We start from the raw sequence: 26,159 nt of genomic DNA on the forward strand, positions 1-26,159 counted from the left end.
GGGTCCCCAGGTGTTTGGGGGGTTTTCAGGGGGTCACCCATGGTTTAGGAGGGTTCCCCAGGTGCTCAGGGGGGGGGTCCCCAGGTGGCTCCCCAGGTACTTGGGGGTTCCCAGGTGGTCCCCACATGCTCAGGGGGGTTCCCCAGGTGCTCAGGGGGAGTCCCCAGGTTCTCCCCACATGCTCAGAAGTTCCCCAGGTGCTCCCCAGGTACTCAGGGGGTTCCCCAGGAGTTCCCCAGGTATTCGGGGGGGGTTCCCAAGTGGCTCAGGGGGTTCCCCAGGTGTCCCCCACATGCTCAGGGGGCTTCCCCAGGTGGTATGAGGGGGTTGCCCAGGTGCTGAGGGGGCTCCCCAGGTGCTCCCCAGGTGTCCCACACATGCTCAGGGGGGGTTCCCAAGTGCTCAGAGGGGTTCCCCAGGTGTCCCCCAGGTGCTCAGAGGGGGTTCCCCCCAGGTGCTCAGGGGGGGTTCCCCAGGTGCTCCCCAGGTGCTCAGGGGGGGCTCCCAAGTGGCTCAGGGGGAGTCCCCAGGTTCTCCCCACATGCTCAGAGGTTCCCCAGGTGCTCACTGGGGGTTCCCCAGGTGCTCCCCAGGTGTCCCACACACGCTCAGGGGGGGTTCCCAAGTGCTCAGGGGGTTCCCCAGGTGTCCCCCAGGTGCTCAGGGGGGGTTCCCCAGGTGCTCAGGGGGGGTTCCCCAGGTGTCCCCCACATGCTCAGGGGGGTTCCCCAGGTACACAGGGGGGGTTCCCCAGGTGCTCAGGGGGGGTTCCCCAGGTGTCCCCCACATGCTCAGGGGGGTTCCCCAGGTACACAGGGGGGGTTCCCCAGGTGCTCAGGGGGGGTTCCCCAGGTGTCCCCCACATGCTCAGGGGGGGTTCCCCAGGTGCTCAGGGGGTTCCCCAGGTGTCCCCCACATGCTCAGGGGGGGTTCCCCAGGTGCTGGGTACCTGCAGCTCGTAGAGGTCGTTGCTGTACTTGCCGTACTCCACCATGCCCCCGAACACCAGCAGCCGCGTGCCATCACACACGAAGCCGTAGGCGGCACAGCCCGGGGGGATGTCCCCCCGCACGGCCGGGATGAACCACTGGTTGGTGGCTGTGGGGACACAGAGGGGACAAAACGGGGACAGGGACACGGGGGACAGTGAGAATGATCCCCTGAACCCACAGGATGAGCCACTGGTTGGTGGCTGTGGGGACAAAACGGGGACAAAATGAGGACAGGGACACAGAGGGGACAGTGAGAACGATCCCCTGAACCCCCAGGATGAACCACACTGCTCGGTGGCTGTGGGGACACAGAGGGGACAGTGACACACTGAAAATGACCCCCCACCCAAAATGAACCACTGTTGGGTGGCTGTTGGGGACAAAATGGGGACAGCAACACAGGGAGAACACCAGGAACGAGCCCAAATCCCATCCCTGTGGTCCCCCAACCCCACCTGTGTTGTCGACCTGCAGCTCCTCCCCAATTCCATCCCTCTGGGGACCCCCACACCCCCTGTAGCCCCCATAGGACCCCCAAGTGCCCCCCCAGCTGCCCACCTGTGTTGTACAGCACATGCAGCTCCTCCCCCATGCCCCCATTATGGAGATACCCTGTACCCCTCAGGTGCCCCCCCAGGTGCCCACCTGTGTTGCACACCTGCAGCTCCTCCCCAATGCCACCCCTGCAGGGACCCCCTGTACCCCCCCAGGTGCCCACCTGTGCTGTCGACCTGCAGCTCCTCCCCAATGCCACCCCTGCAGGGACCCTCCCATGTCCCCAGGTGCCCCCCCCAGGTGCCCACCTGTGTTGCACACCTGCAGCTCCTCCCCAATGCCACCCCTGCAGGGACCCTCCTACCCCCTCAGGTGCCCCCCCAGGTGCCCACCTGTGTTGTAGACGTGCAGCTCCTCCCCAATCCCATCCCTGTAGGGACCCTCCCATGTCCCCAGGTGCCCCCCAGGTGCCCCCCCAGGTGCCCACCTGTGTTGTAGACGTGCAGCTCGTCCACGATGCCCTCGTTGCCCCCCCCGAAGACCACGATGAGCTCCTTGATGGCCACGGCTCTGTGGCCGTGCCGGGGCCGGGGCACGGGCCCAGCCCAGCCCACCACCCGCTTCCAGCGCGGCTGCAGCGCGGGGGGACCCGGGGGGGCCCGCGGCGGGGACCCCCCCCCGCCCAGGCCTGCCATGCGTCCCCCGCTGCCTGTCCTGGGGGGACATGGCGGGGTCAGGTATGGGGGATACCCTAAAAATCATCAGAATTAACTGGCAACCTGAAAATCCCTAAAATGAACTGACCCCCCCCCACTGCTTGTGCTGGAGGGACACGGGGGGGTCAGGTATGGGGGGTACCCCAAAAGTCACCAAAATCATCAAAAACTGGTACTCCAAAAATGGCTAAAATGAACCCCCCCCCCCCCCCCCGCTGCCTGTCCTGGGGGGGCACGGGGGGTCAGGTATGGGGGATACCCCAAAAATCATCAAAATTAACTGGTACTCCAAAAATCGCTAAAATGAACTGACCCCCCCCCCCCCAACTGCCTGTGCTGGGGGGACACGGGGGGGTGAGACATGGGGGATACCCCAAAAATCATCAGAATTAACTGGTACTCCAAAAATCGCTAAAATGAAATGACCCCCCCCCCCCCCCTGACACTGAACCCCCCCCGCTGCCTGAGCTGGGGGGACATGGGGGGGTCAGGTATGGGGGATACCCCAAAAATCATCAAAATGAACTGGCAACCCAAAAATCCCTAAAATGAACTGACCCCCCCCCACTGCTTGTGCTGGAGGGACATGGGGGGGGATCAGGTATGGGGGGTACCCCAAAAGTCACCAAAATTAACTGACCCCCCCCCGCTGCCTGTCCTGGGGGCGACATGGGGCGTCAGACACGGGGGATACCCCAAAAATCATCAAAATTAACTGGTACTCCAAAATTTGCTAAAATGAACTGAACCCCGACTGCCTGTCCTGGGGGGACACAGGGGGGTGACACATGGGGGATACCCGAAAAACCACCAAAATGAACTGGCAACCCGAAAATCCCTAAAATGAACTGACCCCCCCCCGCTGCCTGTCCCCCTACAGTGACCTGACCTTTCTGGGGGGGGGAGGTTGGATATGGGGGACACCCCAAAAACCAAACCAATCACCTGAGACCCCCTCGCATCCCCACCCTATTGACCCTTCTGGGAGGATTGGGGGGGTCTGGATGTGGGGGACACCCCCAAAACCCCCCCATTAACACTTGGGCATAGGGACCCCCCCCTCATTAGATCTCTTGGGGGAGGGGGGGGGGGGGTGTCCCCAAATCTGGGGATCAATCCCCTTCTGCCCCCCCCCAAACTCTGGCCCCATCCCCAAAATACCCCAGGGGCTTGACACGTCCCCCCTCCCCCAAATCCCGCATAGAATCTTTAATTACCCCCCCCCACCGCAATTACCACGAAAGAGTTAATTACCCCCCCCCCCCACGGCAGGGGGTGTGACAATGGGGGAGGAGTCCATTTGAGGGGGAGGGGAGCGGAGCATTTATTTCTCCCCGTTAATTACTTTCTTCATTATATCTTTTCTTAATTACCCTTCTTAACACCATAAACACCCCCCCACACCCAATTTCCCCCTTCCCCCCCCCCAGAAAATTTATCTCCCTTAAGTTTTATCTCCCCCCACCCTCAAATTCCCCCTCAGGCCGTGCCCCCCACCCCAGTGTCAACCCCCCCGCAAATTATCTCCTCAGACTGTGCGCAACCCCCACCTCCCCAAATTCCCCCCTCATGTTCAACTCCCCCCTCCTCAAATCCCCCCCTCAGGCTGTGACCCCCCCCCCTTCAAGTTCAATTCCCCCGCCCCCGAAATTCCCCCTCAGGCCGTGCCCCCCCCCCCAAAATGCCCAACCCCCCCTCAGCCCTGCCCCTCCCCTCACGCCCCCTCCCCCCCCCTCAGGCCCCTGCGCGCCGCCATCTTGTCTCTGCCCGGGCGGAAAATGGCGGCCGCCTCCTCCCCCCCACCGCCGCCCCCCCCGCTCACCGCGGCCCCGCGGCCGCCTCCCTCTCCCGGCCCGCGGCCGCTCCCCGATTCCCGGTGGCGGCTCCGAGGGTCGCGCGGCTGCAGCGGCTCCCGGCGCGGGGCTGCGGCTGCAGGCGGAGCGCGGCGGCGGCGGCCCCTCACGCCGCCCTGGGAGCCGCCATCTTGCGCCTGTGTCCGGCGGCCGCCGAGGGTGGGCGGGAAGCGACGGGAGTGGGCGGGGCCAGCGCGGACACGCCCCCTCCGGACCCGGGCGGCGCCATCTTGGCCGGGGACGGGGGGCGACATTGTGGGGAAGGCGGGAAGGGAAAAGGCGGCGGCATTTTGGGAGGGGGACCGGGAGGAGGTTCACCGCCATCTCGGTGGCCTCCGAGCCGGGCCCGGTAACCGCGAGGCTGGGGCGAGCGGTGGAGGGGCGCGGGGGGGACTGTACGGAGCTGCCTGAAGGGGCGCGGCCATGGCGCCAACGGAGGGGGTGTGGTTACGGAAGGGCGTGGCCACGCCCACTCCAACCGCCTCTTAAAGGAGCCGCCCCCCCAGCCCGTCTTTTACGCGGTTTTCCCTCCTTTTCTCCCCCCGAGCCCCGCCATCTCCCGGTGCCGCCCCCTCCCGGCCTTCCCACCGCCCCGTAATCGCTCCCTGGCATTCCCGGCCTCGTCTCCTCACACACACCGAATGCCCCGCGGTCTGGTTGCCGGCGGCGCGGCCCGTTTCCCGGCGGCGCAGCGCTGTACGGAGCGCTCAGCCCGCCATGGGCGCCGCCATCTTGGGCGCCCCTCCTCTCCTTGTGTACCGCCCCCTCCGCAAACCGCGCCCCCTCATCCTCCTCTGTCCTGGGGCACCCCCGGTCTCCCCACCGCCCCCCGTGCTTAACGGGACGCCGGAGCCGCTCTGAGGCTTCGCGGCCCCGATGTTCCGAGCGACGCAAACGGGCCGGGGATCCCCGGCGCTGCCATCGCCCCCCACCCCCCCACCCCGGACTCTCAAGATGGCGGCGCGCGGGACCCGGATGCGGCGGCCCCTCCCAGGATGGCGCCCCGGGGGCGGTGGGGGAGAAGGACCCGGATGTCAGCGCACGGCGCCGCCATGACACCCCGCACATCCCCTCCCAATATGGCGCCGCCCATCCGGCGGAACCAAAGCCTGCTGTCGGCCCCCACGGGGACCCCGCGGTCCCTACCCTCCCTCCCGGCGCTTCTCGGTTCTTTCCGCCCTTACCGGGTGCGGCTCCGCTACCGCAGCGGCTCCAAGGCGGCGGAGCGGCCGGTGCCCGGGTGCGCGGGGGAGGGGTCACAAGATGGCGGCGCGCTGCTGTGGGAAGGGGGGGGGTCCAAGATGGCGCCGCCCGGTGCCCGGATCTTCCTCCTCGTCCTCCTCCTCTTCCTCCTCCTCGCCGCGCGCACAAGATGGCGGCGCCTGACCGGGACGGGAGCGGAGCTTTGAGCGCTCTTCACGCTCTTCGCTCAGGCCCCGCCACCCTCTCCTCTCGTCCCCCCTCCGGAACAGCCCCAATGCGGCGCCCCAAGATGGCGCAGGTGGGAGCTTGCAGCTCCGCGGCGGCCCAAGATGGCGGCGGCCGCGGGACCCGGATGCGCCGCTCTCTGCGCCGCTCCGCCGCCACTCCGCACCTGCAGCCACCCGCCGCCCGCTGACCCCGGGCGCCGCTTTCCGCTGCCGCCGCCGCTCGCTCCGGGCCGCCGCCGCCGCGCTGAAAGCCGAGAAAGGCCCGCTCGCCGCGCCGGCTACTGGCGCTTGGGAGCCGCCATTTTGGACGCGTCTCCTCCACCCGCCACAAAGATGGCGCCCGCCAGTCCCCGGATGGTGGCGCTTAACGGCTGCGGCGCTCACTGCGCGTGCGTGACTGCACGGGTCGTAATGGCGCATGCGTGGCTCCACCTCGTTCTTGCGCAGGCGCTTTTCCCGCCTCTCCCGTAACGGATTTTTGTTCAAACACCCGAATTTGGCGCTTTTCGCCCCTGTTTTGCCCTTTGGGATCCCAAGATGCTCCAGGAGGCGTGGAGGAGAGGAAGAGTGTGGAGGTTCCTCAGCAAGGGGCTCAGGATGACAGTCTCAGGGTTTGGGGAGGTTTTGGGGAAGATTTCGCTAGTTTTGGGGTGTCCCTCCTCAGGCTCATGTGTGAAACAGCCCTAGGTGTGACAATAAAGCCTCAGGTGTGACAATAAACGCCCAGGTGTGGCAATAAACCACCAGATGTGACAATAAACGCCCAGGTGTAACATGGATCCCCCCCCCCCCCCGAGGTTCCGGGCAGAGGATTCGGCATTCTGGGCTTTTTTGGGGGGAGTTTGCTTGAACGCCCCGAGCCAGAAATGAGTCTGGGGGTGCCCCCGGCCACCTCGGGGGACCCAGGGCGTTTTGGGGGGGAATGTTGAAGCTCCCAGTCCGTCCCAGTCCCGCCTCCTCCATCGGACAGGCCCCGCCCCCGGCGGGCGCCTCCATTTTTTGTGTGGCAGAAGCTCCGCCCCCCCGCGGTTACCGCGACAACGGCGCCATTTTGAGTGTGGCGGAACCGGGCGCAAAGGCGGGAAAAGGGGCGGGGCCTGAGCGATCTTCCCGCCCTCAGCACGCGATGACGTCACCGAGGTGATGACGTCGTAAGCGCGAATGTTATCTTGGTGTGACGTCACAGCGTCCAGGACAGTCCTGAAGGCTGGGGGAGGGGGGAAAGGGCAGGGGGGACACCTGGGAGCAGGTGAGGTCTCATGGGGGGGGGTCAGTGACGTCATCGGAGGGAATTCCGTTATGTCATTGGAGGGAATCCAGTGACATCATCCAGGTGATCTACGGGGAGATCCCAGATCACCCTCCTGACCCCACAAACGCCCTCCAAGGACCCCAAAATCAGCAACAAAAGTCATCGGGGGGGGGATCCCAAATCCACCTGGATGGATCCAAACTCACCTGGGCTGACCCAAACCCACCTGGAGGTACCAAATTCACCTTGGGGGTCCCAAAATCAGCACATATAGGGGTCAAAATCCACCCAGGACCCCAAAATCCAGCTGTAGGAACCCAAAATCAGCACCCAGGGATCCTAAAGCTCACCTGGCGGGTTCCAAATACACCTGGGTGGACACAAAGCTACCGGGGGAGAGCCCAAAATCAACACCTGCAAGGCCAAAAAGCACTTGGGGACCCCAAAATCCCCCTGGAGACCCTAAAATCAGCACCTGGGAAGCCCAAAATCCACATGAGGACCCTAAAATCAGCACCTGGAGACCCTAAATCCACTGGGCTGGATCCAAAACCCACTCGGGGTGATCCAAAAACAACCTGGGGACCCCAAACTCACTGAGGGATGTGGGACCCCCTAAGAGTGACCCAGCCCCATCCCCCTCTGTGGGGTGGGTGATTTTTGGGGGAATTTGGGGGGATCTGGGGGGAGATCTGGGGGGGGATTTTGGGGAATCGGGGGGGATTTTGAGGGAGATCCAGGGCAGATCCAGCGGGATCTGTGGGGGATTTTAGGAGGACTTTGGGTGGGGGATCTGGTGAAGATTTTAGGAGGATTTTGGGAGGATCTGGGGGGGGATTTTAGGAAGATTTTTCGGGGAGATCTGAGGGGGATTTTAGAAGGATTTTGGGGGAGATTTTTTGAGGGGATCTGGGGGGAATTTTTAGGAAGATTTTTTGGGGAGATCTGAGGGGGATTTTTGGGGAGATTTTGAGGGGGACTTTTTGGGGGTATTTGGAGGGGGATGAGGGGGATTTTTGGGGAGATTTTGAGGGGGATTTTTTGGGGGGTATTTTGTGGGAATTCTGGAGGTGATTTTTTTGGGGGGGGGATATCCGTGCGCGGAGCCAAAGAAGCGGCGGAGGCGGCTGAGGGTTACACAGATTTATAATCGCTGGATCACGCGCAGCAGCAGCAGCAGCAGCACAGACACAGACCCGGGGGGATTGGGGGGGAAATTTGGGGGGCTTTAAATGGGGGCGGGGGGGGTAGAGTAGAGGGGGGAGGGCGGCGCCGTGGGGACCCCCCCCCGGTCCCCAAAAACAACCGACACCGAGGGGCTTTTCCGGAACTTTATAAGGCAAAAACGTCTCGAGAGAATAAATAGGTGGGGGGAGGGGGGGGGCCCCCCCAAAATTCCCCCCCCCCCCTTAACGGTGGTGGCTGTGCCCCCCCCCCCTTCCCCGGGACACCTCCCCCACATGAGCCCCTCCCCCTTTTTTGGGGTTTGCTCTCTCTGGCCGCCCCTCCCCCCCCCCCGTTATTGCCGTGAGGGGGGGGGTGGGGACCCCCGGGGGGGGGGCGATGGAAGAATGGGGGGGGCACAAAGGAGGCGTGGCCTCAACCCCTCCCCCCCCCCGAGTGGGTAAAGTGCAGGATGGGGACCCCTCCCCCACCCCAAAATAGGGCTGGGGGGGGGGGGGTGGGGGAGGGGCAGGATGCCACCCCTCCCCCCCCGCAATGTGAAATGGATCGCCCCATGCTCGCTCCTGATTGGCTCGGGACCAGATCCCGGCCCTGCCCAGCTCACTCCTGATTGGCTCCCGATCAGATCCCAGCCCTCGTTTCTGATTGGCTCGAGACCAGACCCCACCCCCCAGCTCCACCCACGCTCAATTCTGATTGGCTGGGGACCAGATCCCAGCCCTGCCCAGCTCGATCACGATTGGCTCCATACCAGATCTCACACCTGCCCCCGATTGGCTCCAGACCAGATCACACCCTCAATTCTGATTTGCTCCAGAGTGGATCCCAGCTCCGCCCATTCTGACTCCTGATTGGCTCTGGACCGGATCACACCCTTGCTCCTGATTGGCTCCCACCATGCCAACGGCCTTCCTTGATTGGCCGTGATTGGATCCTGCCCTCCAGAGCAGAGCAACCCCATTGGGTGGGGGCCAGACCCGCCCCTCCAATCCAAACCACTCCTGATTGGATCCTGGCCGGGCCCCGCCCCCGCCCAGAGTCACTCCCAGGGCCGGATCCGGCCCCGCCCCTGCAGGATCTCAGCCCTGATTGGACGGCGCCGACTCTGCCCAGTCCCTGATTGGCTCTTGACTTGACCACACCCCTGTTTGGGGGGATCAGGAATCCTCCCCACCCCCATCTGCATCGCGGCTCCTGATTGGCCAAACACTGGATCCCAGCTGAACACAAGGCTGCTTCTGATTGGCTCCAGGGCTGATCCCGCCCCTCCTGATTGGCTCCACACCAGATCCTGCTCCCACAGAGCTGCCCCCATTGGCCGAAGGCCAGGCCCCGCCCCCTCCTGATCCCGCCCCTCCTGATTGGTTCCACACACCGGATCCCACACAGACCGGTAGCTGCTGATTGGCTCTAAATCTGACCCCCAATAAAGTCACACCTGATTGGCTCAACACCAGACCCCTCCTCCTCAGTCACTCCTGATTGGCTCCACACTTGATCCCACCCCTGCCCAGCTCAGCTCCTGATTGGCTCAGCCCCAGATCCCGGCTGAACCCACCGCTCCTCTTGATTGGCTCCACACCAGACCCCGCCCCCTGACACCGAAAACCCCCTTCTCCTGATTGGCTCCACGCTGGATCCCTGCCCGTGACTGGCCATAGCCTTGGCCCCGCCCCCCCCCCTTCAGCAGCACCGCTCCCCATTGGCCGCTGGCCGGATCCCGGCCCCGCCCCCTCCCCTCCCCCATAGTGCAAATGGTTCCCACGGGCGGAAAACGGAACTGGAAGAACGAGAAAAGCGGCGCCGGGGGAGGGGGGAAGACGCGGCCCCGCCCCTCCCCCCAAAACAACCCCCTCCCCCCCAACCCCGCCCAACCTCAGGGTGGGGGGGGGGCGGCCCTGGAGACCCCCCCCTCCTCAAAAAGTGCAAAGTGGGGGGGTCCGGGGGGGGTCCCTCGCTGTGCTTGTCGGTAATAAAAACTCGGGGGGAGATTGGGGGGGACACGGAGCGGGGGGGGAGAGAGGAGGGGCAGAGAACCCAACCCACGGTGGGAGGGGAGGGGGGGGGAATTTCTGTTGTTGGCGGAGGGGTGGGGGGTCCCCACTGCCTCGTGAAGGGGGGAGGGGGGGGGTGTAGGGCGGGGAGGGGGGCCCGTCCGTGTGTCCGTCCGTCCGTCCGTCCCGTCCGTCCCGTGTCCGTCCGTCCGTCGGTCCGTCCGTGCGTTCCCCCGCCGCAGGCGGCTCACAGTCAGCTGACCCGCTCGGGCACAGGCGTCCGCGTGTCCACCGGCTCCTCGCGGGCCGGGGGCCGCGGCACGGCCACGCTGGGGGGGGGCGGGGGCGGCGGCGGCGCCGACGAGGACGACGAGGAGGAGGAGGATGAAGAGGAGGAAGAGGAGGAGGAGGAGGAGGTGGAGGAAGAGGAGGCAGAGTCTTTGTGCTCGGGCTCCCCTCGGTGTTTGTAGGGCGGCGACGGCGGCAGCGGCGGCGGCGGCGGGGGCTGCTGAGTCTTAGGGGGCTCCTTGGCGCAGCCGTCGGGGGCCGCGGGACCCCCCCTCTGCTCCGAGCACCCGCTCAAGTCCTGGGGGGGCGGCGGCGGCGGCGGCGGCGGGGGCGGCGGGGGGGGGGGGGCTGGCGCTGTCCTTGGGGTCGCTCTGGGGGGGCTCCGGCGGCGGCGGCGGAGGCGGGGGGGGCGCGGGAGGAGCCCCCCGGCCCTTGGGGCTGCCCTCCTTGCTGCGCCGGCCGGGGCTGCGGGCGCTGCGGGGGCCGCGGGAACCCGGCGGGGTCGGCGGCGGCCGCGGCGTCGTCGTCGTCGTTGTCGTCGTGGCGGTCGCGGTGGCCGCCATCGTCACCGTTTCCACCACCACCGTCTCCCTCGTCTTCCTCTTCTTGATGGGCAGCACGGTCTCCTGCACGGCCGGGGGAGTCGCCGCCTTCTTGTCGGGGCCGCCCGGCCCCCCCGGCCCCGCCGCCCCCGCCGGTTTGCGCCCGCGTTTCTTGGGCACGGCCGGACTGTCCGGCTCGGCCCGGCGCTTACGGCCCGGCCGCCGCGGGGCCGGCGGGGCCGCGGGGCCCGGCTGGCCCGGGGAGAACGGCATCTTGACCAGCAGCTTGCCGGGGGGCTTCTCCAGAGCCCGTTTGGCCGCAGAGCCCCCCTCGGACACGGCCGAGGCCGCCTTGGGCCGGGCGCTGCCGCCTCCGCCGCCGCTGCCCTTGGGCCGCCCCCGGCCGCGGCCGGTGCCGGGGCCTTTGGGCGATTTGGGCTTCTTGGGCGGGCGCTGCTCGCGGCGCGAGGGGCTGCCCCGGCCGGTGACGGTGAAGTCGAAGTCGTTGGGGTCCAGCGAGGTGTCCCCCACCTTCTCGAAGTAGGCGATCAGCTCCACCTTGGAGCGGAAGGCTTTTCCCTGCGGGCTGCGGATGGGAGAGGGAATGGTCAGCGGCGATGACCACAGCCCCCTCTCTGACCACCCCAGACACACACACACACACAGCCAGAGCGGTCAGTGGCGATGACCACACCTCCCTGTCCGGCCACTCCACACACACACACACACACACACACACACAGCCAGAACCAGAGCGGTCAGCAGCGATGACCACAGCCCCCTCTCCCCTCTCCGGCCACCCCACACACACACAACCAGAGCGGTCAGTGGCAATGACCACAGCCCCCTCTCCCCTCTCTGGCCACACCCCCCCCCCCCCACACACACACACACAACCAGAGTGGTCAGCAGCGATGACCACAGCCCCCTCTCCGGCCACCCCACACACACACACACACACACACACAGAACCCGTTCTGGGCTCACTTGATCAGGTAGACGTCGTACTTGCCGGCCGAGCGGCCGGATTTGCGCTGTTTGAGTTTGCGTGTCCAGCCCTCGGGCAGCGTGGGGTCGTCGTACATGGGCCCGCGGTCGCGGATGATGGAGCGCCGCTGCTTCGGCGACGCCGACGCCTCCGGGGCCGCCGGCGCCGCCCCGGCCCCCTCCGAGCTCTCGGCCTTGCCGGCCTCGGCGGGCTCGGCCGCGGGCTGCTCCGGCTCCTTGCGCTCCTTCTTGGGCTTCTTGGCCTTGGGCGGCCGCTGCAGGTTCTCCTCGGACTTCTCCTCCCTGCGGGGACACGCGGCGGTCAGCGGAGGGAGGGGACGGGGTCAGGGATGGACACACGGACGCGTGAGGGGTGTGGGCACGAGGGCTGCTGGGTGTGGAAGGGGTGAGTGGTGAGTGGATGGATGCACGGACAGGGCCTGGACACAGCGCTGGACACACAGACAGGGTCCTGGACACAGCACTGGACACACGGACAGGGCCCTGGACACAGCGCTGGTCAGTGCTGGACACACGGACAGGGCCCTGGACACAGCACTGGACACACGGACAGGGCCCTGGACACAGCACTGGACACATGGACAGGGCCTGGACACAGCGCTGGTCAGTGCTGGACACACAGACAGGGCCCTGGACACAGCGCTGGTCAGTGCCAGACGCACGGACACCGACAGACACAGGGACACAGCCCCGTGAGCTCCCGGACACAGCACTGGTCAGTGCTGGACACACGGACACCGACGGACAGGGCCCTGCGACTCTTTGGACATGGTGCTGGTCAGCACTGGACATGCAGACCCAATGGACACACGGACACAAACTCGCTGGACACACGGACCAGGCCCTGCGGCTTTCCAGACACAGCACTGGTCAGCGCCGGCTGCACGGACCCGATGGACACACGGACACAGCCCTGAGGAGCTCTGGACACATGGACACCAAGGACACACGGACACACGGACACTGCCCCGTGGCTCCTTGGACACAGGACCGGTCAGTGCTGGACACACGGACACCATCGGACAGGGCCCTGTGACTCTCTGGACATGGCATTGGTCAGTGCTGGACACATGGACAGGGCCCTGCATCTCTCTGGACATGGCATTGGTCAGTGCTGGACACACGGACCCCGCTGGACACACAGACAGGACCCTGCATCTCTCTGGACTCGGCATTGGTCAGTGCTGGACACATGGACAGGGCCCTGCGTCTCTCTGGACATGGCATTGGTCAGTGCTGGACACACGGACAGGGCCCTGCGTCTCTCTGGACACACAGACCCCACTGGACACACGGGTTCAGCGCTGCAGCTCCCTGGACACAGCACTGGTCAGTCCCGGACACGCAGATGGACAAACAGCACCAGACACACGGACACAGCCCCAGACGCCGAATTGGGCAAAGCACGGGATGGGCCTGGCCGGAGCCAGGACAAGGAGCAGGAGGAGGAGGAGGAGGAGGAGGAGGAGGAAGGAGGGGCAGCCCGGACCGGCGGGAATTACGGCCGTGGCCGGAACGACATCCCAGTGTCCGTCAGTCCGTGGCGTTGGGGGGGGACCGGGGGACACCGAGGGGACACCGGCCACCCCCAAAGCCCCGTCCTGGCCGAGTGTCCGGCAGCCCCGTGTCCACCAAACCCAGCCCCGGGGGTCACCAAGGGGTCGTGGTCAGGGCGCGGTGACACCGGGGCTGTCACCAGACCCCGTGTCGGTGTCACCGGGGACGGGACCCTCGGGGCACGGGGGGGATTTGGGCAGGGCTGGGACCCCTCGGTGTCACCGTTGTCACCGGCGCGGGGGTCCCGTCCTGGTGAGGAAACACACACAGCTGAGGCTGGGGGAGGGCGGGACCCCCGCTATGGGGTGGGGAGGGGGATGCAGGACCCCCCCCAGTGCTGGGGGTCCCCATGTGGCCATCAGGGGAACCCCCCCCCGACCCCTCCCCAACAACAATGGGGGAGCACGGCCGGGACCCCCGCCACCAGCCCCATCCTGGGGCTAAAAGTCGCAAAAACGGCACCAAAAAATTTGGGAAGGGGCGCAGGAACATCGGGATGAGAGGGACTGGGGACAAGGGGGGACCCCCAGGGACCCCCCAACATATCCCAGGGTCTCGGGGGGGCTGGGGTGGCCTCAGGGTTGGGGGTCTGAGGTGGTCCTGGGGGTCTTAGGGGGGGTCTGGGGCTCTTAGGGGGGTCTGGGGTGGCCCTGAGGGTCTCGGGGTCCTGTGTCTGGGGTGGCCCTGGGGGTCCCAGGGGGGCCTTGGGGTGGCCCTGGGGGTCTCCTGGTGGCCCTGGGGGGGTCCCACGGGGGTCCTGGGGGGTCCCTGGGGGGTCCCAGGGGGGTCTGGGGTGGCCCCAGGGTCGAGGATCCCAAGTGGCCCCGGGGGTCTCAGGGGGTCTCGTGGTGGGCACAGCAAAAGTGGGCGTGAGAAGCCAAATTTTGGGGTTTTCCGAGGAAATTTGGGCGATCCCAGCAGAATTCGGGAAATTTCGGGGTGATTTGTGGGATTTTGGGGCATGAAGGCAGTTTTAGGGCGATCCCAGGTGGGATTTGGGGGAATTTTGGGGGATTTGAGGACATCCGGAGGAGTCGCGGGAGCGCGGCTGCTTTGGGGGAATTTGAGGCGTTTTTGGGAGCAGCGTGAGGGGAAAATTTGGAGCAACTTTGGGGCAATTCTGGATATTTTGGGGCTGCTGAATTTTCGGGGAATTCAGGATATTTTGGGGTAACTCGGGGAGTTTCGGGGCGCTGCATGAGTGCAGCAATTTGGGGAAATTTGGGGGATTTTAGAGTGAAACGAGCATTTGGGGCGTTTAGCGTGAGCAGCATTTTGGGGAAATTTTGGGTATTTTTTGGTGGCGCACGAGCAGAAAATTTGGGGGCAATTCAGGGGATTTTAGGGTAATTCAGGGGAGATTTGGGACGCGGCGTGAAAAGCAGTTTGGGGCAATTTTGGGGATTTTGGGGCGCAGCATTTTGGGATAACTCGGGGGGTTTGGGGGTGCAGAGTGAGAAGCGGTTCGGGGCATTTTTGAGTATTTTGGGGTGCAGCATTTTGGGGCAGCTCGGGATATTTTGGGGCGCCACGTGCACGCAAAAATTTAGGGTAGTTTCGGGGTGCAGCATTTTGGGGAAATTCAGGGTATTTTGGGGTAAGCCGGGGTATTTTGGGGCACCACGTGAGCGCGACAGTTCAGGGCAAATTTGGGCATTTTGGGGCACAGCGTGAGCGTAACATTTTGGGGTGACTCGGGGTGTTTCGGGGTGACTTCTGGGGATTTTGGGGTGACTCCTGGGTGGCTTTTGGGGTCACTTCGGGAGGGTTTTGGGGTGACTTCGGGGGAGGGGTGGAGATAACTCGTGGAGTTATGGGGTGATTATGGGGGGTTTGGGGTAACTCTAGAAATTCGGGGTGACTCGGGGGAGGTTCGGGGTCAATTTTGGGGTGACTCGGGGTGGATTTTGGGGTGACTCGGGAGAGCTTTGGGGCGGTTTTTGGGGTTTCGGGTGCGCGCGGGACGGGCCGGGGGGTGTGTCCCCTTGAGGGGGGCGGGGGTCCCTCTAAGAGCTGGGGGGGGGGGGGGTCCCCATCTCCCACCCTAACGGGGACAACACCGGCACGGCGACACTGACAGAATTTTGGGGAAGGAGTGGGGTGGGGGGGGTCCCCAAATTTCGTAGCGGGGTTCTTGGGGGGGGGGGGGGGCCCGGCATTTTGGGGGCTCACGGAGGAAAAGGACGGGAGGTCCCCCCATTCCGGAGGGGTCCCGCGGAAGGCTCGGGGGGTCCCACCGAGGGTTCCCCGTACCTGGGGGGCTCCTCCCGCCCCCCGGGGGGGCCGCGGCCGCTCGTGACGCACTCGCGGCGCTCGCAGCCCCCCCCCCTCCAGCCCTCACACACACATACACCCCCCCCCCCCGCCCGCCATTCCCGGTTCCCGCCCGGCCCGTGAGGGGAAGGAAAGGGGGGGGGGGGGCGTGAGGGAGAGAGGAGGGGGGGGGGGCGTCGCCCCGCGCGCGCGCGCGCGCGAGACCCCCCCCCCCCTCCGCCTCTCCGCTCCCTCACAGCTTTCCCCAACACCCGCCGCGGCCCCCCCCGGCCCCGCCGCCCCCTCCTCACTCACAGCCGCCCCTCGTCGCCGCTCGGCGCCGCCGCCGCCATTTTCTTCGCAGCGAAGAACCCGCGGGGGGGGGGGGGGGAAGCTGAGGGGGGGGGCCGGGAGGGGGGGGGCGGGAGGGGGGGGGGCGGCCCGGACCGAGCGGCGACGGGAACCCGGAGCGGAGCTGGCCCCGCCCCTCCGCCCGGCGCCGATTGGCCGAGTGTCCTGTCGGTCAAGGCGTCGGCGCGCGGTGATTGGGCGGCGGGGCCGCCCTCCGGGGGCGGAGCCGGGGCGCTCGCGCCGGGCCGTTGGAATTGGCGGGAAGCGCTGTCAGTTACGGTGGGCGGGGCCGGCGGAGCGCGCGCGGGCGCTCATTGGGCCCCGCGCCGGGACGCCGGGCTCTGATTGGCTCTAGGGGATGTCGGTCAGGACACGACGAAGGGGGCGTGGCCTGGGCCCCCCCGCGCTGCGAAGGGTTTGAAATCCAACGGCCGTAACGGTCCGCGAGGCCACGCCCCCTCCGGGCCACGCCCTGGCCACGCCCCGCCCGCCCCGGGTCCCGCTGCCCCAGTACGGGGACAACTGGGACCAGTACGGGACAACTGGGAGCAGTGCGGGGACAGCGGGGACCAGTACGGGGACAACAGGGACCCGTGCGCGGCAACTGGGACCAGTACGGGATGACTGGGACCAGTACAGGGACAGCGGGGACCAGTACGGGGACAGCGGAGATCAGTACAGGGACAACTGGTACCAGTGTGGGATAGCTGGAACCAGTACGGGGACAGCAGGGACCAGTAAGGGCTAACTTGGACTGGTACGGGGACAACTGAGACCAGTATTGGGACAGCGAGGACCAGTATGGGATAACTGGGACCCGTACGGGAAAACTGGGACCAGTGTGGGAGAACTGGGACCAGTACAGAGGCAGTGGGGACCAGTACGGGGACCAGTGTGGGACATCAGGGACCAGTGTGAGAGACCTGGAACCAGTACAGGGACAACTGGGACCAGTATGGGAGAACTGGGACCAGTACAGGGACAACTGGGACCAGTACGGAGATAACTGGGACCAGTATAGGGACAGTTGGGACCAGTATAGGGACAAGTGGGACCAGTGTGGGGCAACTGGGACCAGTACCGGGACAACAGGGACCAGTGTGGGAGAATTGGGACCAGTACGGGGACAGCTGGGGCCAATATGGGAGCAGTACGGCCACTGCGGCCACCAGTAAAGAACCAGTATGGCAATGACGGCCACCAGTACGGCCACTGCGGCCACCAGTAAAGAACCAGTACGGCCACTGTGGTCACCAGTACGGCCACTGTGGGCACCAGTAAAGAACCAGTATGGCAATGACGGCCACCAGTACGGCCACTGCGGCCACCAGTAAAGAACCAGTACGGCCACTGTGGCCACCAGTAAAGAACCAGTACAGCCACTGTGGGCACCAGTAAAGAACCAGTATGGCAATGACGGCCACCAGTACGGCCACTGTGGGCACCAGTAAAGAACCAGTATGGCAATGACGGCCACCAGTACGGCCACTGTGGGCACCAGTAAAGAACCAGTATGGCAATGACGGCCACCATTATGGCCACTGTGGGCACCAGTAAAGAACCAGTACGGCCACTGTGGCCACCAGTTTGCTCAGGGCGCCACCCCAGTCCGGAGGGGGGGGGAGGGGCGGGGGCCGGACTCCCCCCTCCCCGGGGGATGAGCGGGGATGGAGCGTTAATCCCCCCTCCCCCACCCCCACCCTCGGCCCTTCCCGACCCCCCCCGGACAACCCCAAACTCCCCCTGACCCCCTCCTCAATATGGGACCCCCCCCCACCCAAAACCCCTCAGGACCCCCCCATCCCCCCCTTGTTTTATGAGTTTCTTTCCATTCCTCCCCTTTTTTCCACACCCCCCCTCCCCCCTTTTCGGGGGGTCCGCCCCCCCTCGCTCCCCTTCCCATCCCCGGATCGGGGCCACCTCCGGCGGGATTGTCCCTAATCCCGGGCACCCGTGACCCCCCCCGGGATTAGGGGGACACCTGAGGGGGGACCCCAGAGGGACACTGGGACATGTAGTCCCCCCCGAGGGGGGGCAGGGACCCCCCAAATGTCACCCGGGACCCCCCAAATGTCACCAGGACCCCCCAAATGTCACCAGGACACCCCAAATGTCATGGTTTGATTTGTGGGCAGGGGACGGTGCCAATAAAATTTTGGCAAACCAGGGAGGTTTTGGGGTCCAATTTGGGGTCCCAAAGAGATTTTGTGGTCCAGTTTGGGGTCACAAAGAGATTTTGGGGTCCAGTTTGGGAGCCTAAAGAGCTTTAGGGGTCCAGATTTGTGGCACAGAGTGGCATCAGGGAATTTTGGGGTCCAATTTGGGGGTCTCACAGAGCTTTTGGGGTCCAATTTGGGATCCCAAGGAGCTTTTGAGGACCCAGTTTGCTGGCACAGGGTGGTACCAGGGACCTTTTGGGGTCCCAAGAAATTTTTGGGATACAATTTAGGGTCTCACAGAGCTTTTGGGGTCCGATTTGGGACCCCAGAGACCTTTTGGGATCCAATTTGGGATCCCAGTGACCTCTTGGGGTCCAGTTTGGGATCCCAGGGACCTTTTGGGGTCCAATTCGGGATCCCAGGGACCTTTTGGGATCCAATTTAGGGTCTCACACAGCTTTCAGGGTCCAATTTGGGATCCCAGACACCTCCCAGCCTCCAATTTCCCACCTCAACACCCCCAAAACCCCCAACCCCCCACAGCACCCGGGGGTATTTCAAGACCACCCCCCCCCCCAATTACACCAGCACCCAATTAAGCCCTTTTAGGATGGGGGGGGGGCTCTGATACCCCCTGATCCCCCACCCCAACCCCGCTAATCAGGGCTCGGGGGCGATTAAGACCCCCTCAAAGCTGCTTGCCCGGCGCCTAAGCCCGGCTTGGCCAGCGCCGGCTCCGGGATGAGCCGGGCTCAGCTGCGCTTTACCTCCTGAGCCCCGATTATTGGGGGGGGGTCCCATCCACCCCCCGCCCTATAAAAGATCCTCCTCGTCGCCCCCCACCCACCCGCCCGTCCGCCCGCCCGCCCGCCCGTCCGTCCGTCCGTCCGTCCGCCCGCGGTGTCGCGCCGTCGTCCGCCATGCAGAAGTCGCGGGAGATGCGGGACGAGCTCCCCGAGGATTTCTACATCCCCGTGAGCCTGGATACCCCAAACGTGACGGCGCTGAGCCCCTTCCTGGTGCCCCAGACCCACCTGGGCAGCCCTGGCATCTTCAAGGCCATGGCGGCCTTCATGTTCCTGCTGGTGGTGCTGGGCGTCCCCATCAACGCGCTGACCGTGGTGTGCACGGCCAAGTACAAGAAGCTGAGGTCGCACCTCAACTACATCCTGGTCAACCTGGCGGTGGCCAACCTGCTGGTGGTGTGCGTGGGCTCCACCACGGCCTTCTACAGCTTCTCCCAGATGTACTTCGCCCTGGGGCCGCTGGCCTGCAAGATCGAGGGGTTCACGGCCACGCTGGGCGGTGAGGGACGGGGGGAATGGGGGGAGTGGGGCTGGGGGCTTTGGGGGTGTGGGATGTGGGTTATGAGGTCGTCGTGGTCGGGGAGTGTTGGGTCTGGGGGCACTGGGTGTGTAGAATATGAGGCACAAGGTCACCATGTGGTCTGGGGATTTTGGGTCTGGGGGTGTTGGCGGTGTGAGACATGGGCTACAAGGTCACCATGGTCTGGGGGTTTTGGGTCTGGGGGCACTGGGGGTGTAGAATATGAGGCACAAGGTCACCATGGTCTGGGGATGTTGGGTCTGGGGGCTTTGGGGGTGTGGGATGTGGGTTATGGCGTCATCGTGGTCGGGGAGTGTTGGGTCTGGGGGCGTTGGGGGTGTGGGACATGGGCTATGGAGGTCATCATGGTCTGGAGGTTTCGGGTCTGGGGGTGTTGGGGGTGTGGGACATGGACTACAAGGTCACCTTGGTCTGGGGGTGTTTGGTTTGGGGACGTTGGGTTTGGGGGTGTTGGGTCTGGGGGCACTGGGTGTGTAGAACATGGGGCACAAGGTCACCATGGTCTGGAGGTTTTGGGTCTGGGGGCATTGGGTGCATAGAACATGGGACACGAGGTCACCGTGGTCTGGGGGCGTTGGGTTTGGGGACATTGGGTTTGGGATGTTGGACGTGAGGGCGTGGGGTAGAAGGTCACCATGGTCTGGGGATGGTCTGGGGGTGTTGGGTTTGGTGGCATTGGACATGAGGGTAGAAGGTCACCATGGTCTGGAGATGTTGGGTCTGGGGGCGTTGGTGGTGTGGGACATGGGCTTCGAGGTCACCATGGTCTGGGGGTGTTGGGTCTGGGGGCATTGAGTGTGTGGGACATGGGGCACAAGGTCACCATGGTTTGGGAGTTTTGGGTCTGGGGGCATTGGGGGTGTAGAACATGGGGCACAAGTTCACTATGGTCTGGGGGTGTTGGCTCTGGGGACATTGAGTGTGTGGGACATGGGGCACAAGGTCACCATTGGTCTGGGAGTTTTGGGTCTGGGGGCATCGGACATGAGGGCACAAGGTCACCATGGCCTGGGGACACTGAGTCTGGGGGTGGTAGGGTTGGAGGTGCTCGGTCTGGGGGCATTGGACATGTGGGACAAGAGGTAGAAGGTCACCATGGCCTGGTGACATGGGAGTGGGGACATTGGACATGTGGGGCAGAAAGTCACCATGGTCTGGGGACACTGGCTGTGGTGGCATTGGCCGTGGGGACACTGGACATGTGGGACATGTGGGGCAGAAGGTCACCGGGGTCACTGAGGACATTTGCCATGGGGACACTTGGCTGAGGAGCGCCGGGTGTGGGGACATTGGGCAGAGGGACAGGGGGACAACAAGGACATGGAGACACGGGGACACCATGGGAGGGATGGGGGACAATGGGGACATGGGGACACCACGGCATTGGTACAGAGCGGTGTCCCTGCGGTCACTGGCCGTGGTGGCCATGGTGGCCATGGTGACGGGGATGTCAACCTAAGGATGGTGTCCCTGTGGTCACTGGCCATGGTGGCCATGGTGGGGATGGCACAGGGGTGGTGACAGGGGTGTCACCCGTGTCCCCTGTCCCCAGGGATGGTGTCCCTGTGGTCTCTGGCCGTGGTGGCCTTCGAGCGGTTCCTGGTCATCTGCAAGCCCCTGGGCAACTTCACCTTCCGGGGCAGCCACGCGGTGCTGGGCTGCGCCATCACCTGGATCTTCGGCCTCGTCGCCTCCGTGCCCCCCCTCTTCGGCTGGAGCAGGTCTGGGGGGTCCGGGGGTCCCGGGGGGGGGAGTCGGGGCTCCCCAAAGTTTGGGGTTCCAGTGGGAGTCGGGGATCTGGGGAAGGTTGGGGGGGTCCCAGTTGGATTTAGGGGGTGTCCCAGGAGTCCTGGGGGTGTTTGAGGGTCCCTGGAGGATCCAGGGGGTCTTGGGGGTCCCTGGAGGAGTCGGGGGTCTTGGGGTTGTTTGGGGATCCCCAAGGTTTGGGGGTTCCAGTTGGATCTGGGGGGTCCCTGGAGCTGGGGATCTGGGGAAGGTTGGGGGGTCCCAGTTGGGTTGGGGGGGGTCCCAGCTGGGTCAGGGTTCCTGGGGGTGTTTGGGGGTCCCTGGAGGATCCGGGGGTCTCGGGGGTGTTTGGGGGTCCCTGGAGGATCTGCAAGTCCCAGGGGGCTCAGGGGGTCCCCAGGGTTTGGGGGTTCCAATGGGATCTGGGGGTCCCTGGAATCGGGGATCTGGGGAAGGTTGGGGGGGGTCCCAGCTGGATTTGGGGGGGGTCCCAGGAGGGTCAGGGGTCTTGGATGGGGTCAGGGTCTCTCGGGGGTCCCTGGGGTCGCAGGGGGGTTGGGGGGTCCCGGGGGGGGGGCGGGGTTGAGTCTTCAAGGGAGGTTGGGGGGTCTTGGATGGGGTCGGGGGTTTTGGGGAGGTTGAGGATCCTGGAGGGTTTTGGGGGTCCCAAAGGGTTTTAAGGGGCTGGGGGCAGATTGGGGGTCCTGGGGGAGGTCCGGGGGTCCCGGGACAGGTCCGAGGGTCCCTCAGCCGTGCGACCCCCGCTCAGCCGCGCCCCCAGACCCATCCCCGGGGCTTGGGAGTGGCCGGAATTGTTGGGGATTTTGGGGGGATCTCGGGGACTTTGCTGATCCCGGGGGCGGTTCGGGGGTCCCGGGCTGAGTCCGGGGGTCCCGTGGGCAGTGCCCACCCCCCGTGCCCCCTCCCCAGCTCCATCTCCGGGGGGCTGAGCAGCTCCAGGGCTTGGGGGTCCCGGGAATTTTCGGGGATTTGTTGGACCGGGAATCTCGGGGGCGGCTCAGGAATCTCGGGGGCGGTTCGGGGGTCCCGGGGGCGGTTCAGGGGTCCCGGGGGCGGCTCAGGAATCTCGGGGGCGGTTCGGGGGTCCCGGGCTGAGTCCGGGGGTCCCACTGAGGTGTGACCCCCCCCGTACCCCCATCCCCAGCTCCATCCCCGGGGGGCTGAGCAGCTCCAGGGCTCGGGGGTCCCGGGAATTTTCGGGGATTTGTTGGACCGGGAATCTCGGGGGCGGCTCAGGAATCTCGGGGGCGGTTCGGGGGTCCCGGGGGCGGCTCAGGAATCTCGGGCTGAGTTCGGGGGTCCCGGGCTGAGTCCGGAGGTCCCACTGAGGTGTGACCCCCCCCGTGCCCCCCTCCCCAGGTACATCCCCGAGGGGCTGCAGTGCTCGTGCGGCCCGGACTGGTACACGACAGACAACAAATGGAACAACGAGTCCTACGTGATTTTCCTCTTCTGCTTCTGCTTCGGCTTCCCCCTGAGCGTCATCATCTTCTCCTACGGGCGGCTGCTGCTCACCCTGCGCGCGGTGAGGGGATTTTGGGGGGTCCTGGAGGGGTCCCGGGGGTCCCGGGGGGTCCTGGGGGGTCAGGGGAGCGCAGGGTCCTGACCGTGATCATCTCCTATGGACGGCTGGGACTCATCTTGTTCACTGTGAGGGGATTTTGGGGGGTCCCGGGGGTCTTTGGGGGGTTTTGGGGGCACACGGTTTGTTGGGGTACGTGGTTTTATTGGGGTACACGGTTTATTGGGGGCACAGGGGAACTGGGGGGCCGTGGGGTAGGTGGTGCTTGGGGGGACCCCAAAGTAGGGGGGGGGGCAGTGCTGGGGGTCTGAGGACCCCCCACAAGTGTTTGAGACCCCCATGGGTCACTGGCGTGGTTGAGTCTCCCCACATCTGATCCCATATCTGAGCCCATAACTGACCCCATAACTGACCCCACACTGACCCCATATCTGACCCCATAACTGACCCATATCTGACCCCATAACTGACCCCACACTGACCCCACATCTGACCCCATAACTGAGCCCATAACTGACCCCATATCTGACCCATATCTGACCCCATATCTCCACACACTGACCCCTTATCTAACCCCATATCTAACCCCATACCTCACCCCATAACTCTCCACACTGTCCCCTATATCCGACCCATATCTGATCCCATATCTCCCCACACTAACCCCATATCTGACCCACATCTGACCCATACCTGATGCCATACCTGACCCCACACTGACCCCACATCTCCCCACACTGACCCCATATCTGACCCCATATCCCCCCTATGTTTGACCCCATATATGACCCCATATCTGCTCTATATGTGACCCATATCTGACCCCACACCCGACCCCACACTGACCCCACACTGACCCCATATCCCCTCTATATTTGACCCATATACTACCCCATATCTGCCCTATATGTGACCCATATCTGACCCCACACCTGACCCCACACCCGACCCCACACTGACCCCATATCCGACCCTGTATCTCCCCATATCTGACCCTGTATCTCCCCATATCCGACCCTGTATCTCCCCATATCAGACCCCACATCTGACCCATATCTCCCCATATCTGACCCCATATCTGACCCCTATCTCCTCGCCCTGTCCCCACACTGACCCCATATCTGACCCTGTATCTCCCCATATCTGACCCCATATCTGACCCCTATCTCCTCGCCCTGTCCCCACACTGACCCCACACTGACCCCATATCTGACCCTGTATCTCCCCATATCCGACCCCACATCTGACCCCCATCTCCTCACCCTGTCCCCACACTGACCCCCCCGTCCCCGGCCGCTGTCCCTCAGGTGGCCAAGCAGCAGGAGCAGTCGGCCACGACGCAGAAGGCCGAGCGCGAGGTGACCAAGATGGTGGTGGTGATGGTGCTGGGCTTCCTGGTGTGCTGGCTGCCCTACTGCGCCTTCGCGCTCTGGGTGGTGACGCACCGGGGACACCCCTTCGACGTGGGGCTGGCCTCCATCCCCTCCGTCTTCTCCAAGGCCTCCACCGTCTACAACCCCATCATCTACGTCTTCATGAACAAGCAGGTGGGGACGCGGGGGTGGTGGGGACAATGGGGACAGTGGGGACAGTGGGGACAGTGGGGACAATGGGGACACGGGGATGGTGGGGACAATGGGGACAGTGGGGAAAATGGGGACAATGGGGACAGTGGGGACAATGGGGACACGGGGATGGTGGGGACAATGGGGACAATGGGGACAGTGGGGACATGGGGACGGTGGAGATGGTGGCATCCACATCTTCATGAACAAGCAGGTGGGAACACGGGGACATGGGGATGGTGGGACAATGGGGACAATGGGGACAATGGGGACACGGGGATGGTGGGGACAATGGGGACAATGGGGACAATGGGGATGGTGGGGACAGTGGGGACAGTGGGGACAACGGGGACAGTGGGGCAGTGAGGGTGATGGTGGCATCCACGTCTTCATGAACAAGCAGGTGGGGACATGGGGACAATGGGGACAAGGGGACATGGGGACAATGGGACATGGGGACAATGGGGAAAGTGAGGGTGGTGGGGGCATCCACGTGGTTGTGAACAAGGTGGGGACACGGGGACATGGGGACATGAGGACAATGGGGATGGAGGGGACAGTGGGGCAGTGGGACAATGGGGGTTATTGGGACAGTGGGGACCATGGGGACATGAGGGCAGTGGGGGGGTGGGGGTGTTGCTGTGGGTCCAGGGTCCTGTCCGTGGGTCTGGGGTCTCTCCATGGGTCTGGGGTCTCTCCATGGGTCTGGGGTCTCTCTGTGGGTCTGGGCCTGTTCCTATGGATCCTGCTGTGGGTCCGGGCTCTCTCCGTGGGTCTGGGGTCCCTCTGTGGGTCCGGGCTCTCTCCGTGGGTCTGGGGTCCCGCCGTGACACCCCCGCCCGCCCGCAGTTCCGCTCCTGCATGCTCAAGCTCGTGTTCTGCGGCCGGAGCCCCTTCGGGGACGATGACGACGTGTCCGGCTCGTCCCAGGCCACGCAGGTGTCCTCGGTGTCCTCCAGCCAGGTGTCCCCGGCATAGGGCCCGGCCCCACGGCGGGGCTGCCCCACGGCTCTGCCCCACGGCGGGCTCAGCCCAATATCGAGCTCTGCCCCACGGTGGGGCTGCCCCATGGTGGGCTCAGCCCAATATCGAGCTCTGCCCCATGGTGGGGCTGCCCCATGGCTCTGGCCCGTGGTGGGCTCAGCCCTATATCGAGCTCTGTCCCACAGCTCTGCCCTGTGGTGGGGCTGCCCCACAGCGGGCCCAACCCAGCCAGGGCTGCCTCACATCAGGCTCAGCCCAATATCGAGCTCTGCCCCACGGCGGGGCTGCCCCACGGCTCTGCCCCATGGCAGGCTCAGCCCTATATCGAGCTCTGCCCCACGGTGGGGCTGCCCCATGGCTCTGCCCCGTGGTGGGGCTGCCCCACAACTCTGCCCCGTGGTGGGGCTGCCCCACAGCGGGCCCAACCCAGCCAGGGCTGCCTCACATCAGGCTCAGCCCTATATCGAGCTCTGCCCCACATGGGGCTCTGCCCTATATTGGGCTCAGTCTCACAGTTCTGCCCTTGGAGGGCTCTGCCCCACATTGGGCTCTGCCCCACACCAGGCTCTGCCCTATATCAAGCTCTGCCCTATAATGAGCTCTGCCCCACATCAGGCTCTGCCCCACACCAGGCTCTGCCCTATATCAAGCTCTGCCCTATAGCAGGCTCGGCCCCATATCAGGCTCAGCCTATAACGAGCTCTGCCCCACACTGGGCTCTGCCCCACACCGGGCTCTGCCCCACACTGGGCTCAGCCTCACACCGGGCTCTGCCCCACACCAGGCTCAGCCCCACACCGGGCTCTGCCCCATGGAGGATTTTGCCCCATATCAGCCTCTGCCCCACAGTGGTGCTGCCCCACAGCTTTTGCTCTATGGAGGCTCAGCCCCACAGCTCA

The 26,159-nt window shown here is 65.0% G+C and overlaps 3 protein-coding genes and 1 long non-coding RNA gene across 4 annotated transcripts in view; 1 reads left to right on the top strand and 3 right to left on the bottom strand.

The window, feature by feature from the left end:
• Nucleotides 1–3,959, bottom strand: part of HCFC1 (host cell factor C1) — a 28,720-nt gene extending 24,761 nt beyond the window's left edge. The window contains exons 1-3 of the mRNA XM_066570232.1: nt 3,922–3,959; nt 1,975–2,201; nt 950–1,098 (exon numbers count right to left, since the gene is read on the bottom strand). Of these exons, the coding sequence (XP_066426329.1) occupies nt 950–1,098; nt 1,975–2,201; nt 3,922–3,959 (414 nt within the window). The remainder of the gene's footprint in view (nt 1–949; nt 1,099–1,974; nt 2,202–3,921) is intronic.
• Nucleotides 3,960–4,125: 166 nt separating this feature from the next.
• Nucleotides 4,126–5,751, bottom strand: LOC136570119 (uncharacterized). Its single transcript, XR_010785507.1, has 3 exons — nt 5,651–5,751; nt 5,241–5,438; nt 4,126–4,285 (listed from the first exon to the last, which is right to left on the bottom strand). It is a non-coding gene; the product is annotated as an uncharacterized lncRNA (long non-coding RNA).
• A 4,309-nt stretch (nt 5,752–10,060) lies between these two features.
• Nucleotides 10,061–15,935, bottom strand: MECP2 (methyl-CpG binding protein 2). The gene is made up of 4 exons (XM_066570233.1): nt 15,881–15,935; nt 11,735–12,037; nt 10,636–11,333; nt 10,061–10,553 (listed from the first exon to the last, which is right to left on the bottom strand). The coding sequence occupies exons 1-4, from the start codon at nt 15,916–15,918 to the stop codon at nt 10,171–10,173; spliced, it is 1,422 nt and encodes a 473-aa protein (XP_066426330.1). The 5' UTR covers nt 15,919–15,935; the 3' UTR covers nt 10,061–10,170.
• Nucleotides 15,936–18,995: 3,060 nt separating this feature from the next.
• On the top strand, nt 18,996–25,254 carry LOC136570055 (blue-sensitive opsin). The gene is made up of 5 exons (XM_066570490.1): nt 18,996–19,380; nt 20,975–21,143; nt 22,549–22,714; nt 24,019–24,258; nt 25,126–25,254. Exons 1-5 carry the CDS (start codon nt 18,996–18,998, stop codon nt 25,252–25,254), a joined length of 1,089 nt encoding a protein of 362 aa, XP_066426587.1.
• The last annotated feature ends 905 nt before the right edge of the window (nt 25,255–26,159 follow it).

This window comes from Molothrus aeneus, unplaced genomic scaffold (assembly GCF_037042795.1).
Source record: "Molothrus aeneus isolate 106 unplaced genomic scaffold, BPBGC_Maene_1.0 scaffold_30, whole genome shotgun sequence".
Lineage (NCBI taxonomy): Eukaryota > Metazoa > Chordata > Aves > Passeriformes > Icteridae > Molothrus > Molothrus aeneus.

Bases quoted from the DNA above. Each gene is read 5' to 3' on its own strand.
- MECP2 (XM_066570233.1), bottom strand. From the start codon at position 15,918: ATGGCGGCGGCGGCGCCGAGCGGCGACGAGGGGCGGCT. The intron at 12,038-15,880 runs GTGAGTGAGGAG...GTGTCCCCGCAG, and splicing joins AGCGGCGACGAGGGGCGGCT to GGAGGAGAAGTCCGAGGAGA. The intron at 11,334-11,734 runs GTGAGCCCAGAA...TCCCATCCGCAG, and splicing joins TACGACGTCTACCTGATCAA to CCCGCAGGGAAAAGCCTTCC.
- LOC136570055 (XM_066570490.1), top strand. From the start codon at position 18,996: ATGCAGAAGTCGCGGGAGATGCGGGACGAGCTCCCCGAGGATTTCTAC. The intron at 19,381-20,974 runs GTGAGGGACGGG...CCCTGTCCCCAG, and splicing joins GTTCACGGCCACGCTGGGCG to GGATGGTGTCCCTGTGGTCT. The intron at 21,144-22,548 runs GTCTGGGGGGTC...CCCCCTCCCCAG, and splicing joins CCCCTCTTCGGCTGGAGCAG to GTACATCCCCGAGGGGCTGC.